General features: G+C 40.0%; 2 protein-coding genes and 1 long non-coding RNA gene across 3 annotated transcripts; 2 read left to right on the top strand and 1 right to left on the bottom strand.

The window, feature by feature from the left end:
* Positions 1-1,054: 1,054 nt before the first annotated feature.
* Positions 1,055-3,049, top strand: LOC131241396 (uncharacterized). Its single transcript, XR_009169004.1, has 5 exons — positions 1,055-1,151; positions 1,237-1,299; positions 2,616-2,690; positions 2,783-2,893; positions 2,989-3,049. It is a non-coding gene; the product is annotated as an uncharacterized LOC131241396 (long non-coding RNA).
* Positions 3,050-4,513: 1,464 nt separating this feature from the next.
* Positions 4,514-6,200, top strand: LOC131241490 (coiled-coil domain-containing protein SCD2-like). Its single transcript, XM_058240273.1, has 5 exons — positions 4,514-4,600; positions 4,767-4,790; positions 5,061-5,101; positions 5,565-5,688; positions 6,148-6,200. Exons 1-5 carry the CDS (start codon positions 4,555-4,557, stop codon positions 6,198-6,200), a joined length of 288 nt encoding a protein of 95 aa, XP_058096256.1. The 5' UTR covers positions 4,514-4,554.
* A 754-nt stretch (positions 6,201-6,954) lies between these two features.
* Positions 6,955-10,004, bottom strand: LOC131241479 (GDSL esterase/lipase At1g28650-like). The gene is made up of 5 exons (XM_058240270.1): positions 9,731-10,004; positions 8,436-8,648; positions 7,867-8,018; positions 7,313-7,586; positions 6,955-7,172 (listed from the first exon to the last, which is right to left on the bottom strand). The coding sequence occupies exons 1-5, from the start codon at positions 10,002-10,004 to the stop codon at positions 6,955-6,957; spliced, it is 1,131 nt and encodes a 376-aa protein (XP_058096253.1).
* Between the last annotated feature and the right edge of the window lie 5,877 nt (positions 10,005-15,881).

The following is a 15,881-nucleotide window of genomic DNA, read 5'->3' as shown; positions in this document are numbered from 1 at the left end:
TGCAATCATTCTAATTTTATATTGCATTGCAGTTGAAATCTCCTATCCAAACATGCACATCGGTGTATTTTTCTCTATGATTTGACATTGAAGTAATGTAATTGTATCATCATTACAATCTTACCACTCCTATCCAAACATGGAAACTGTCAGTCAAATTACTTGTTTTCAGGAGACAGGTATTCTAATTTGTAATCCTTGCCCTTTTACAATACATTACTGATGTAATTCACAATCCAAACGGGCCCAAAATGCATTGAAATATTTTGACCGTGGATAAGATTTCTTCACTCTCAGAGCAGCAAAATGGTCACATTCGATTGTAACACTCCCAAATATTACATACATATGTATGCGTGCATATTTTTAGATGGGCAACTTAGTATTGTGTGTCCATTTATATATGTAAGCACCCATATATTGTGATGTACTGATTTTATTTGTGATCAGAACACCATATTTTCTAATTTCATATCAGTAGAAAAATGATGGTTAAGGTACAGTGCCCATCATGTGTCGTGATGCTCTTCGGTGGATTTGCCTCTCTCTCTCCCTCCCTCCCTCCCTCCCCCCACCCCCCCCCCCCCCCCATGTGATTGTGTCCACATGCATGTGTTTGTTTTATTTGTACAATTTTCATTGTAAAGGGAATTTTCAGGTCTCAAGGATATGCGGGCCAAATGGTAGATGGCCGTAAAGCTCTTCGAGAGATGGTATTTAACAACTTTCATCTATTTTTATCCTCATCCTGTGAAAATAATACAAGGTAGACGAACATCTTATTTAAATTGGGCTTAGAAACTCCAATACTCATTTGCCAGTGAATACTTAAATCAAAGGTACATGTGCATGGTTCATGTGGCTTAAATGTGCCACTATCCAGACAGTCTAAAGTATGGGCCCCATTGTCGTGGATCATTGCCTGAAAGTCACACTGATCGGAGGGGTCTAAACCTCAATCTTATCATGCCAGCAATGATCCATTGGATAGTTAGATTTGTCCAAATAGTATGGTTATTCTTGGGCTATGCTCCATCAACAAAGGGGGCACATGATTTGAACTGTCTGGCCAACTTAGTTATTTAATCTTACTTGTGCTTTAACTGCAGCTTGATTGGCTACAAGAAGAGTATGAGATTGTTTGTGAGTTGGTGCGTTTTTCTTTATATCTTGATGAGTTAATGAATCTTTTTTTAATATATACATGTGTAATGCCATGTTCGAATTTTCGTGCAGCTTTATTACACGAAAGAGCAATGGGCGATAGCAGATGCTGTAGCTCAGAAATATGAAAATCAGGTTAGTTCTCATGTTGTGATTTGTGATCTAATGCACTACCACGGGATGAGTAATTTTGTAGAGGCCTGGCTTACTAGTCGTAGAATTATGTTCCATGCGGACTATCACCTACCATAGGTTGCAGAAATAGGGGACATGGGATCCATCACCTTCCACGTTGTCGGTCCTTTATTTCCGTCAATGGGGCAATGTAATGTTAACTTAGTTTTTAAAATTTTTGTATGTAAGTTTATCTTTGAAAACTTGTTTTCTAAAGTCCCACATTCGAAGTGAGGTTGGAATGTGGTTTATATAAAATCATTCCTATCTAGCTTTCAGTGGTCTAGCTTAGGTGCAAAGTACTGGTGTTCGCATGTGTTGGTACTTTCATGTTGTGGTGGGGCTGAGCCAGGCTATTGGGCCACCATCATGATCCAATTCTTTTCTAGATGGACCTATCCGTTGGGCCTCAAGCCTAATGAGGAGAAAAAGGTCATTGGTCTCTAAGCACCTAGGTAAGCTGAAGGGTCTCTTGACCTAGAAGCATCTAATAGTCACTACATTGGAACTATGCATTTGATTAATTCCATAGTTAATCTCCTTCTATGAGAAAAGATGCAGATAAGTGCTTGAATCACTTTAACTTCCATTTCCTTCTTTAATATTCGGTTTGGGCATCTAGAGCTAAGTCATGTACCATGTCTTCATCGGGTAGTGCAAGCTCACTGGAAGACTAGATTGAGTCAAGCTTAATTGAATCCAAAGGGTAGTGTGGCCAAATTCCTTGCACGATTGGGAGACTTTGACTACCTTTAAGAAGCATACATTGGTATGTGCCTTAAAGCTATTCTCGACATCCTGTAAGTGCAAAGATGCTTTCCTATTTTATTTCCTACATGTAGTCCTTGCAGGATTACCACTTGCTACCATGCCTAAGGAAAGATACAATTCTCTGTCAAACTCTACACTTGCAGCCTCATTATGGCGACCCCAAATCATTCGCTGCCCGGTTGGATGGGAGACATTGAAAAGGATCCTAATCAGATGATCCCAATTGCCTGATTTTGGTCTTTCCTTTAAATGTGAACTATTGGTTGTCACTGTCCCTCTCATCAGATGGCTGTTATAATCTAGCTATCGAGATATTATGGCCTAACCAGCCATATCAATGGCATAGGTCGCCCATGAAGTAAAAAGGGCACTCTTTCTCTCAATTGAGTATGAAGTCAGTGAATTAGACATGATTTGGTAAACTTAAAAAAATCCACATATTGGAAATTAGAACATGCCAAGGAGATATGAGATCCACTAGCCAAACATTTTGTGATTTGTTTCAGTCTACTTTTGAATCCACTGGCCAAACTAAGGATGCGAAAGATGAAGAAATCATTGCTCTTCGGGAGGAAGTTGAGGTAAATTATTCTGATATGCAATCTAGTAATTCCTACCGTGAAATGTCATTTATTGTTCTCCTCATTTCCTTTTTTTTTTTTTTCCGACTCAGTATTGGAAAGACCAGCTGGTGATTGTATTGCAACAGCTCAAAGAAAAAGAGAACGAAGCACAATCTCTTCGATCAAACATGCGTAGATTTTTCCTAAGTGAGGAAGAAATGGTTTGTGCTTTGCATACTCAGCAGTGTTAGGAGATCTATAATATTCTTGATAATCCATTTGGAGATTTATTTGTATTGCTGGGTTTGTTTTTCAGGAAGAAGTTGTTGCTAAGAGGTGTTGGCTTTCTCGTTATTGGGGTCTAGCTCTTCATTATGGTAATCTTCAATCTTCTTGGTGATGGCTCTTGCCTTTGTTTGGTTCTGAATTTTCAATTCTTGGGCTTGAACATGAATGGATTACGTGAATATGCATAGATTGTTTGGTCTATTTGTTGATTATTTATTAAAATTTGTTTCTTCCATGACATTTTGCAATCTTCCATGTATGGTATAACTGCACTTTGTCACTATTTTGCATTGATCGTACTCTTCTGTCAGTGAAAAATAAGATCACGATGATCTGCTAGGTGGGACCCCTGTTGTATGCACCACGGCCCGGCCAAAAACTCAGGGTAGGCCACACGTAGCATCTTGAATGTGGAGTGCAAGTGAAATGCCCTTTGAAAAGTATATTGTTATGCATGTGTAGTCCGACGATGACAGGACTGGCCTGATTTTCTCGCTACCAAGCAGAAACTGTGGCCCACCTGATGATTGGCCAAGATCTTGTGCAGTGGTTCATGGGGGTACAGTATGATTAGATATAATACACTCTGATAACCATCACACTGCTCATGAAATTTCATGATATTCGGTGCAACCAAACACATCCTCTTTTTTTCCTTTACAGTTGATATAACCATGTCTTTTTTCTTTTTTTTCATAGATCTCTTTCCAGGGATTGCAAAGCGGAAACATGAGCACTGGGCAGCATTGGCGCCTATTCCTCTTGAACTGGTCATTTCTATTGGAGAAAAAACTAAGGAAGATTTTGAGAACCAAGGCTAGTAATCTCAAGCTGGACTCTATGATGCGTTTGGATGCACTATCGAATTGAATTGGAAATACTAGTCTAACAAAGTGGAAATGGCTTGATTGTAATCATGTGACTTTTGAGTTGGACTCTGATAGTGACAAAAACAATTGACGGCTACTTCCTCATTATGAAATACTAGGAAACAGAACTACATTTTGCCATTCCCCAATTCAATTCACTTGTGCATCCAAATGCAGCCCTCATGCATCAATCATCTCTCTCTCTCTCTCTCTCTCTCTCTCTCTCTCTCTCTCTCTCTCTCTCTCTCTCTGTGTTTATGGATTATTTCTGTATTCACTATTCACAGGTAAAGATGATTCGAAGAGGAGTAAACTTGCACGGGATGTGATTAAAGATATAAAGGGAAAACTCAATATCGAGAGCATGCTTGCAGTTGAGAAAGGATTAAGGGAACTAACCTTTTTGAAGGTATTCTTCTATCATTGAATTTTGAAATTCTCATATTGGTTTCTACATTACTAAGGGACTGACTGATTCACACATGCCAATGTGGCACGCGGTGTGATTTTCTTGGAAAGCGCACCTGCACAATTGCACTTGGCAAGGTTTTTTTCATTGGGTATTTTTCATTTACGATTCTTAGCATATGCTCTCTCTCTCTCTCTCTCTCTCTCTCTCTCTCTCTCTCTCTCTCTCTCTCTCTCTCTCTCTCTCTCTCTCTCTCTCTCTCTCTCTCTCTCTTTTGGCTGTTATTTTCAAGGTTGAGGAAGCTGTTGTGCTGGAAATGAGTAATCACAATCGCGCAGGCAGCAATATGCGATTCATATCAGGTTATGGCCTACCAACCTTATCATTTTAGAACTTTATTCATTTGATTCCAACACAAATTCTTTCTCGAATATCCTGTGGATTTCAAAACCATAGTATGAGATGATAACCCACATTAATATATCTTTGTACTAACACTTCTCTCTTTTTTGCTTCTTGTGTATTCAGCTGCCCCATCTCTGAAACTACTTGGTAAGGCGATTCCACCTCTCTCCCTCAGTCGCTTGCAGTATGCTTTTGAATATATTGATAAGCATTTGCAACTTTCAATGGCAATTGAAAAATGAGCTCACTTTGCCTGGATTAGGCTCGTTTGGATGCATTAGTCAATCGAATTGCAAATGTAAATGATGAAAGCAAGGATGACCCAATTGCAATCACGTTTCTTATTGTTCCAATATCTGCAATTACTGTAGTGAAAGGAGATTGAGCACAAATCTGACATTGGTATTGTTCTTGTAGAATTAAGTGACGACGAAGCAGACGACGTCCATTTCAAGAGGGTCTGTTGCTGACTTCTTAAACAACTCTGTTTTGGATTGAGATTGTATTTTCATTACCATGTCTAAAAATCTAGCTGGCCTGTTGATGATCCTAACCATTGTAAGCCCTCAAATACTACAATTATAATTAATCCAAAATGCTTGATTTTGGACAGTCATTACCACCTAGAGCCCACACATCGTATGAGCCATGACCAAAACATCAGCAAAGGACAGTCCTAATCACTCAATTGGAACATGATCCACGAATCATGCGCAGCAATTCAAATGCACAACAATTACCATGTCGTTGTGTGTTAGATTATAGGATATGTATGTATAGGAGTATAGTGTATGCATGTACAACTGTATTAGAGTATAGGACATGTACAGCTGTACATACATATCCTGTAACACTGTATAAAGCTCTTGTAATTTAGCTTCCGTTTTTATAATCCTTATACCAAATATTACTGTATTGCAGGCATGGCTGATATTTTTCTGGGCAAGAGCTGTAATCCATGGTGTGGAAAATGACATTGCTGAAGATCGACTTCAATATTGGATCAGCCGCACTGGCCGGCCGACGTTGCAAGATGCTGTCACTGGTAGTTTCTCTAAACTTAATGTGGGATTTTCTTTTTAATTTTGTATTTGGAATTGTAACTGAATGTAATGCTTACTCTTAGGCCACGTTTGGGTGCACGTTCAAATTGAATTAGTTTAATCAACCATGGAAGTAAGATAAAAATAAAAATCCAACACACACATGGACCTCAATTCAATTTGATACATGCCTCCCTGTCTGTACAGACATGGCCCATGGTTTGCTGATCCATCCGTGGATGGACGACTAGGGTCTTCCAATCTGGATGACTTTTGGGTGCATCCCCCACTATGATTGATGGCTTAGGTCGCTTGGATTATTTAGTTTGATTAGACTGAGCTCAGTTTGAGTTTGAACCGAGTTTTTATTCGACTGTGCTTAGGATACTCTTGCTTGAGTAGAGGCTGAGTAATCTCAATCATGTTTTCATTGCTCTATGGTTTGTGTTCTGTTTCATCAGCCAGACAAGATATGTTGCAGCTGAGGGAGTTGGAGATAGAGCTACAGCAGTAAAAAGAATCTCAGAAATCTTTATAATAACTTACTGTTGGTTTTTAAAATAAACCATACTTCAAATCTTTCGGCATTGTTTTGCAACCTTTTTTTATAGTAATTTTCATGATCTTTTGATAGTTACTGAAAGATCATGGTTCAATCACAGGTGGTTGACAGCCCAACTTGCCTGTCTGAAAAATGGACCTTGCTCAAAGAGGGTCCTATGCAGATCAGACCTGTTGTGGTCCAAAGGATCCATCTAGAAAATTAGGTTTGGGGGCCGGTCAGGTTGGTAGTATATCGCAATTAGCCCAATCCAACCATCAGCTAGATTCCACCAATTGAACTGGTTTACATATAGGCATCTATCAGGGCTTAACCGTGGTTTGTGTAGGCCACCTAACTCATGAATCAGGTGCCGCCTGCCATCATTATGGAACGTCCCAGAGAAATCAGCTAGTCCAACCATCAGTTGGGCCCCAAGAAGGTTTGTGTTTCGATCAGCTTTACACCTGGGTTCACGTTCTAACATTTAGAGCTGACACAAATAATGAATTGAGTGGATGTCACATGCGCACCACGATGCCCCACCAGAACTTTTAAAAGAAAAATATCTCATTACTATTAAATAGCTTGACAACGAACATGTATCTCAAATTAAAAATTAATTATCTCTTATATAAAAAAATACAAAAATAAAAAAATAATAAAGCCCGTGTTTCTAAGCATTAAGGTAAAAAATCTGCAAAAAAGAAAAGCTAAAAAGAAATTTCTACGCCAAACATTTCCACTGTCCAGCGACGCTGGAAATGAGTGAACTAGCCATTTGCCCATAAGCCTCTTGGGTGAGATGAACGCCGTCCCAATGGATGTATTTTTCAGGGTTAGGGCACACCGGAACACCCTGCATACCACACATACTAACGAGATTGAAGTTGTAAGCACCACCAATTCCGCAACACGCTTTCAACAAACTATCCGACTCAAATCCTGGTCATGAACATTAAAAAGAAATCCTTAGTGATTGTTATTAAAATGAAATCATAAGAGCTAGACTGCTATCTGCTATGCGGCTAGGTTGCCAATGTTATCTACATGAGATGAGTTAGTGGGATGCGGCTTGCACTTACCTTTATCTGAAGCATCCTTAATGATCCCCATTAGTGTATTGTAGTAATCGGCGTATGCTATCAGAACGTGAGGGAATTCCTCTTTCAGCTCTTGGATGGCCTGCTGGAGTTGACGGTTGTGGGACATTGCGAAGTCGTTGAAGTATCTTAGACAATTGTTTTCATCGTACGATGATGGATCGTCGCTGTGGAATATTGTGAGGTAGATCGGTATGCAGCCGATTGGGAAATTCCCGGGGATGACAAGATGAACAGCACCGGCGTCGATGAGTTGCTGGATTCATCATCACCACAAGAAAAAAAGTAAATCATAACTATAATCAGATATGATTTAGTGGTCAATCTGTCCTCATACATACTTCAAAGGTCGGTTTCAAAGTTTTTTGGGCACAAAAATGCATGATGGGGATTGTTCATCTGGTGGGCCCATGATAGCATGGGGACGTAGACCTTTTTCAGCCAATTAATCTAGATGGTGGGTCCCATGCAATACACGGCTATGATGTTCTACATGTTTGAACATTGGTACCGAGATAGAGAAAAAGAGAACTTACACTAGCAACATCCTTGATCTTGTGGACCACATTAGGCACAAAGGTTGTAACCTCTTCAATGGATTTTCCTTGTATGAAAGCATAGTTGTAGTCGTTTCCACCAATCTCTCCCACCAAAAACAGTGCTTTCTCCAGCAGCTCATTTTCACATACTGCGGGCCCACCAAAAAAAAAGTGTTAGAATGCTAATTGATCAGATACAAGATGGGCCACACCATGATCACCTGGTACGAAAACCAAGTTATTCATTGAGTGGGCCACACCAGTACACTTAAACCAATGTCCATTGTTGCAATATGAGAAATAATCTAGTGCTCTTGGAATTCCTGCCCATCGTTTGATTCTTACATCTAATCAATCATCTATAAAATGGACGGTTGAAATTGTTTAAGGAAAAATTGACCCAATCTGCAATTTTAGCCATTTAGTTGTTGGGGCTCGTCTTTTTCTTTTGAAGATGAACCTATATTAGAGAATCGTAACCATCCTATCCACGGGTTTGAAACATGGTTATACAATGGCAATTAAAATGAATTTAAAGTGAAACCATGGATCGTCATTGATCTTACCAATTTGCGAGAAACAGACAGAGTGGAGGTAGGCCTTAAACCAGTTGAGCTGAACTTCAAGGGAACTGTTTGTATTAAGCGTCTGGACGCCATGGTTCAACCAAAAGGATGGCTGGAGTGCTGTCGCTCCTGCTACTGCAAAATTAACTCCATTACCGAATGATGCGTCGCTCTGAAGATTTGGGTTGATAAATGGAAGCTCTAACCACCTTGCTGTAAAAAAGAAAAATATAATTTGAATGAGCATGAGAAAATGTGAAAAAAATATGTGATTGGTGGGCCAGTCCATAGCATGCATTCATGGCCGTTTATTAAACTGTGGCCATTCATTGGTGGGTCCAAGGGGGCCCACCTCTGATCCAGGCATGAATTCTTCTATGCACATCGGTGGATCCAAGTGGCCCCACATTTAATCCAGACATGAATTCCACAGGTTGGATTCTACACACATTGGTGGGTCCCACGCGCAACCCTTGGGGGCTTTAGTTAACGGTTCTGATCACCTTACATAAACCCCACTTATCAAAGACCTAACTATTCTAAACAATGCACCGCAGCTTCCCTTATGAGTCCACTAGATGAAGAGTCCAGATCACACGGTTCATAGGTCGGTCTCATCTACGGTAGAGATTCGGTGGACCACACTAGTTGGCCGTACATCCTCTTTTTTTCAATGGTTGGGCTGGCTACCTAAACCTGGTCTAGTGTTTGAAAATCCCACGAAAAAACATATATCATATCCAAGAGTCAAAACCAACACTATCTGCAAGTGGAGCCCACAGTTTAATGTTCTTGAAAGTTTATATGATGGGACCCACTGTGGATGGACAAGTCTCCTAGATTGGAAAATTCTAGCCATCAAATCTTTTGACTCTTTCAAGTTGGGTTGCCTACACTACATTCCATCATATAATTCCTCCTAAAACCTGATAGAAAATCCAATTTATTGGATAGAGCTCATATACCAAAGAGAATTTTGAGAAGTTATATGATCCTCATCCTAAGAGTCTACTAAATGATTCAGATTCTTTATTTAATGGGCCCCAAAGTGGATGGACCATGGCTACAAATCTACTAAGTGGGATAACCCCAACCCTTCAATCGACCTGTTAATAAGAGGAATACAACAACAACAAAAACAAAAATAAAATATTGGACGGTTATGATCTTCCCATCAAAAAATTTTCTAATTGCCATATGCGGTGCCTATCAGAACAACAATCTAGACCAGTAAACCATGGACCCAGCTCATTAAAAAAAAAAAAAAAAAAACAATGGAAGATATTTTTCAATACCGAAGAAGTCGACCATGAGCAGCCCATTTGAGCATCGGCCGGTGGGTTGGTGGAAGTATGTTTCGCCATACGGAAGTTTAGTAATGGGCTCAAAGGTGCCGAGATTGTCTTCACGGATAAGGTTTCCCGTATCTGAGATCGAGTCGCCGAAATTATATATGGCTTGAAAGTTACAATCCAGGGCTTGAGCAGCAGCACATGGAAGATTTAGAAGAAAAATAACGCTGAATGTGAATAGAATCAATGAGAGGAATTGGTTGCTAGGTGCAGCCATCGTAGGAGAAGAGAAGTAACAGGTGTTTCTACGGAAGAGGAGAAGATATGAGTACGTTGTTGAAAGAGTACTGTATTTATACAGGAGAGAGGATTTGTTGTTTGGGTTGGAACATGAGTCTTTTTAGGAAACGAAGGACGCGGATTTCCTGCGAAAGCCTTTCGCAGGAAGTTCCTGCGCGGGGAACACAGGTGGGGCCGACTGTGATGTTTTGAGAAATCATCCCCCTCCATCCGTTTTTTTAATTCATTTTAGGACATGATGCCAAAAATGAACAGCATCCAATGCACAAGTGGACCGAAAACGTGATAATTGAACGTACACAGTTGAAATATTCGTTGGGCCGTGGAAATTTTGAATCATGCTAATATTTTTGTTTTCAGTTAATCTCAGTTGTAATGACGTTATTAACGGTATAGATGGCGTATAAACATTACTGTCGAACCCAGGGAGGTTTCAACGGTAGTAATTTCTCTAACCATCTTTTCCTTTTATTACGGCCCACTTAAGCATTGGATACGGTTCATTTTAACATCATATCCTCTACAAAAATTTAAAAAATAAAAATAATAATAATATTAAAAATTAAAAAAGAAAACCTGATGGATGAGGATGATTTCTCAGAAACATCACAGTGGGCCCACCTGAGTTCCGCAGGAACTTCCCGCTAAAAGGCTTTCGCAGAAAATCCGCTTCCGGAAAGGAATGGGCTACTCCCCTGCGACCGGCCAATGGATGACGGTTGGTGTTCTGAGGGCCCATCATGATGTATGTGTTTCATCCATGCCGTCCATCGATTTTTATAGATTATTTTATGGCATGAGACCAAAATTTAGCTATATATCAATCTCAAGTGGACTACATTACCAGAAATTGTCTTGAATGAATGTTGACCCTTAAAAACTTTTTGGGGGCCATTATGGATCAAACTGATCTTTGTTTTTTCCCTTCATCTTGGTCTGTATGACCTAAGAAACAGATTGGATATCAAATAAAAAGTACGTCGGGCCTTAGGAGGATTTTATTGGTGGATATCCTATCAGTATTGTTTACCTGTGCTGTGGTCCAAATGATATTTATATCCCTCTAATTTATGGTATCAAACCCTAAAATGATCTATAAAAATGGATGAACGGAATGGATTAAACATATACATCATTGTGAGGCCCGCAGATCACCGAGTAGCCGATCCGTTCTCTCCTAGTTTTGGAGGCGAATTGCGTTATACCTCCGGACGGATTAGCAGGGCTCTGTGGGGCCCACCGTGATTTAATTTATTTTATCCATTCCGTTCATCACTCTTATCAGATCATTTTAATCCATAATCTTAAAAATGAAGCAGCTCCACAGCTCCATTGAACAATACCTTAGGAAGCTGCGGGGATAATGACACTCACGGTTGAAACCATTCTAAGGGCCACCGTGATGTTTTCCTACCATCCAACCTATTCATAAGGAAATGTAGGCGTTGATTAAATGAAAACAAAAATATCAGCCTGATCTGAAACTTCTCCAGATCCCAATAAATTTTTAATGGTGAAAATTCAATCCACACTTTGTGGTCCACTTAACAACCGTAACTACATTAAGTTTTAGCTTACTCCTTAAAATGATTTGAAAAAAATGATAAACGGTGTGGATAAAATACTGACATCATGGTGGGCCCCACATAACCCTCGCCGGATGGATTACCGTCCGGGCAGGAAATCGGATTGCGTACTGAGTTACTCGGTAGGCTTCCATCGTACTGAATAAACTCGGTTGGGCCCACTGTGAATGTATGTGGTTTATCCGAGGTCCATACATTTTTTCACCTAATTTTAGGGGTTAAGCCCAAAATGAAAGTATATCCAAAGCTTAAGTGGACCATACCACATGAAACAGTATGGAATAATGATTTCCACCATTGAAACCTTCATGTTTATTTGTCATCCATACTGTTAATAAGATCACAAAGACATCGATGAAGAGAAAACACAAACATCAGCTTGATCCAAAACTTTTATGGCCTCCAATAAATTTTCAATGGCAGAGGTTCAATCACACTGTTTCCTGTGGTGTGGTCCACTTGAGCTTTGGGTATGCTTCTATTTCGAGCTCAAGCCCTAAAATTATCCTATAAAATGGATTAACAGAGTGGATAAAATAAATAAATAAGGGTGAACCCCACAGAGTTTACTCAGTACGCTAGGGGGACTGAGTTACTCAGTACGCAATCCGCTTCCTCCGGGCGGGGGTAGGACGCAATCCGCGTCCGTTTTTACAACGACATGGTCACATGGACTCATGTTAGGACGCGGATTTCCTGCGAAGTATTTCACGGGAAGTTCCTGCACAAGGATGAAGGGTGGGATCCGCCGAGATGTTTTTGAGAAATCTTCCCCGTTCATATGCTTTTTGAGCTTATTTTAGGACATGTGACCAGAACTTATGTGTATCCAAAACTTAAGTGGGCCACACGAGAGGAAACAGCGGGTATTCTGTGTGAATCGTTGAAACATTCTTGGGGTAAAAAAAAATTGAGTTAGTATATATATATATATATATAGAGTCATGCTCTCCAGCGCACCTACGCTCGTGTGCACCTTTGCACACGTGTCATGGGTGTCTAATCTGAACGGTCCATGTGATGCGGAATCCCATGAAAACCCCCGTGACAAATTTTCACCCTGATCTAAAATTCTGGTGGGCCATAGCAAAGAGAAATGCAAATCAAGGGAGGAAACTGTTTTCATTTTTCATCGCCCATCAAAGTTTTAGATCAAAGTAAAACTTGGTCCCGGGGGGTTTCACGAGGTGCTGCTTCACATGAACGGTTCAGATTTTGGATCCACATCACGCATGATGGGTTCTCAAAAAAGTTCGTATGTAGTATGTACGAACTGGTTCACAGGTGAGCATTTCCATGTGTGTGTGTGTATTTGATATTTTCGCTTAATCCCAGTGGTAACGACCTTATAAACGGTTTAGATGGCATATAAACATCAAGGTGGAGCGGTAGGAATTTCTTTCCCTAATTTTTCCTCACGTGTGACAAAACTTAGTTTTAGATCACCTCATGTTTTGTTTCATTTCCTAAGATGAACATTCAAAATAGATGGACGGGGTGGATTTCCTATAAACATCTCTGTGGGCCCCATCCGGGATCCTTGTGGAGGAACTTTCGGATGGCTGAGAAAGCCCTTTGGCAAGAAGTTAGGTGGGGCCCACTATGATGTTTGCTAGAAATCCACACAGTTCATCCATTTTTCTATATAATATTAGGACATGGGCAAAAATGAAGTATATCAAAAACTCAAGTGGGCTGCATGATACGAAAAAGATTAAACTTTTACTGTTGAAACATTTGTGCCGCCACCAAAGCTCTGAATCATGCTAATATTTTTGTGTTTTTAGTTCATCCGAGTAGGAATGACCTTATGAACGGTATGGATGGAATGTGAACATGACGGTGGACCACAGGAAGGCTTCAATGGTAGGCATTTCCCTGCCCACTTTTTCTTGTCGTGCGGGCCACTTGAGTTTTGGATCTAAATTACTTTTTGTCCCATGTCCTCACATGATATGGAAAAACGTATGAATGGAATGGATTTCCCACAAAGATCACGATGGGCCCTAGCTAGCTTCCCCTTGCAGGATTCGCAGGCAGTCGGTGTCAGGAGTGTAGTGATCACGCGTGTTTGGATGGCATAGTTGTTTCTGTACAATTGGGATATGTTGGCCCACCCATGATGTTTATTTGGAATCTTAACTGTGCATCTTGTGAAACTACTTATTTTCACCGTAGAATCATCCAGATCCACAACTCAGGTAGGACACACTATAGGGAGCAATGTGTAATCATGCCCAAAACCTATATATTGACGTGGTGTAGCCCACATGAGTTCTTTAATTGGATGTGTAACGCTCTGAATTTTGAGGGTCGAGCAAGGCTCTACTCCCAAGATCCAGCACATCACTTATGCAACATGGATAATGATGTTCAAATTTCGTCCATATTAATGAGTTAAACATGAGTGAGATTATAGCAAAACAACATATCATACTCCAGATATAATTAAATCAAGCAAATGGAAGTCTGAAGCTTATGTATTTAAATATGAAAGCGTTTCACAACCTCCGGAGTATGAATATGTAATTGGGTTGAATATATATGTGTTGTTTCAAAATATACAAAATGTGGAAAGTAAATGTGTTCAGCTAAGCCAAAAATCCTTGTAGTCCCTGCGCATCGATACGAGATCTACATAGACCCGCCCAAGAGCTGAGCGTAGGAGAACTCTTCCTCCTCATCCATGAAGTCCTACTCCGGCACATAAACTTCATCAACACTTACATTTAAACCAGAGTCTGGTTGGTGTTTTAAAACACTGTCCTAGTGTGGGAGTGAGTGATCAACTTAGTGGTACTATAAGACAAAGGTTAACATGTTATCAAGTCAATTAAGCAGTAATGATAAAGCAATACAAAAATCACTTCCTAACTACTCTTGTTAATGTAGGAATTGAGTGCAAGGAATGATGTATGCCCTCGCACAAAGTTCCCTCAAAAAGCAACTCCGACAACCAATTTCTTATATGACAGCACTCCCTAAAGTGCAACTTCCTCACCAAAAGCACATTTTAACTAATGCAATGTGATGCATGGTCGTGTTAGCCGAGTACTTAATTAAGCTTATTCATACAGCAAGTTTTGGAAGCTAAAGTACCTCCCTTTATATCATTAACCCGAACCGAAGGATCTATCTAAGGTCGTCAATCCTAGTTAATCATATACGATAGGCAAGTTGTAAGGCATCACTCCTAATGAAAAGCAGTCAATAGGTAAGTTCAAAGTTTATACTCGCGGTCACTACGGGGTTGCTAATCACCTCCGCGTAGGCTGACAGCTCGAACACGGTGTCCCATACCACCATATCTGGTTCACGAGTCTGAGTTGCTCACTGGTCACTACGGAGAGGCTCGTCACCCCAGCGTAGGCTGACAACTCGAACATGGTGTCCCATACCACCATACCCAGCTCATGAGTCTTAGCGGATCGTTGTACCATGGTTAAAGTGAGCCTTCACATTGGTAGGGGATACCTTAGATTTAAGCAATAGTGTCTATACATGGTAAACATACAATATGTCAATCGGTTTATTAGACAAGTTCGATTGGTACGAGCACACGCTAACTTAATCGACATGTAGCGCGTAAGCACCCCTCGTGGCCTAACCACTGTCGACAATCGTCATGTGACCCGGATTCATCGAATATATCCAATGTGGCGTGACTAATTCGGCCACCTAAACGGGGACTGTTACCGATTGTCTGGGCTACATTGTAATCCTAATTTTACTCATATGCAGTAAGCAAGCACATGTAATAATAATCTCAGCATTTAACAAACAATCCAAATAAATTCCTCATTTAAGCATTTCATCATACACATTGGTCATATTACTTAACACGTGCATTTTATCCATAAATTGCGTTGACGCAATTAAGATTTCATGAAGGAAACTATACATATGAACAAGGTAATTAAGAATCCTATCTCAATATCCTTAATAACTATAAATCATCAACAATTTCTCATTCAAACAATTTATCAAACACTTAAGTTACACTTCACCAAAATTCATAGACTAGGTTAGTTACTACATATATTATGGCAAATCCTTACACAAAGAGGTCATCATGCATATGCCAAACATGTATCTTAGATTAGTAGTCATGGCAGGCACAAATCTCGTTTACACGTTCATTTAAACATTTCAACAAACACATAGGATGCATATTTTGTTCAATATAGTTCATACATGTAAAATATATTAAAATCAGCGTGTCTAAAATGATGTGGTAGCAATCAAGTCAGACATAAATCATTAGCTAA

Source organism: Magnolia sinica, chromosome 3 (genome assembly GCF_029962835.1).
Source record: "Magnolia sinica isolate HGM2019 chromosome 3, MsV1, whole genome shotgun sequence".
NCBI classification, from domain to species: domain Eukaryota; kingdom Viridiplantae; phylum Streptophyta; class Magnoliopsida; order Magnoliales; family Magnoliaceae; genus Magnolia; species Magnolia sinica.
This window is presented reverse-complemented; position numbering and strand designations above follow the sequence as displayed.

What these genes read in the sequence shown, in the direction of transcription:
- LOC131241490 (XM_058240273.1), top strand. Translation starts at nt 4,555, where the DNA reads ATGAGTAATCACAATCGCGCAGGCAGCAATATGCGATTCATATCAG. An exon ending in ACGACGTCCATTTCAAGAGG is followed by an intron (nt 5,102 to 5,564) that starts GTCTGTTGCTGA and finishes ACTGTATTGCAG; the next exon opens with GCATGGCTGATATTTTTCTG. An exon ending in GTTGCAAGATGCTGTCACTG is followed by an intron (nt 5,689 to 6,147) that starts GTAGTTTCTCTA and finishes CTGTTTCATCAG; the next exon opens with CCAGACAAGATATGTTGCAG.
- LOC131241479 (XM_058240270.1), bottom strand. Translation starts at nt 10,004, where the DNA reads ATGGCTGCACCTAGCAACCAATTCCTCTCATTGATTCTATTCACATTC. An exon ending in AGATCAAGGATGTTGCTAGT is followed by an intron (nt 7,587 to 7,866) that starts GTAAGTTCTCTT and finishes TGATGAATCCAG; the next exon opens with CAACTCATCGACGCCGGTGC. An exon ending in TAAGGATGCTTCAGATAAAG is followed by an intron (nt 7,173 to 7,312) that starts GTAAGTGCAAGC and finishes GTTCATGACCAG; the next exon opens with GATTTGAGTCGGATAGTTTG.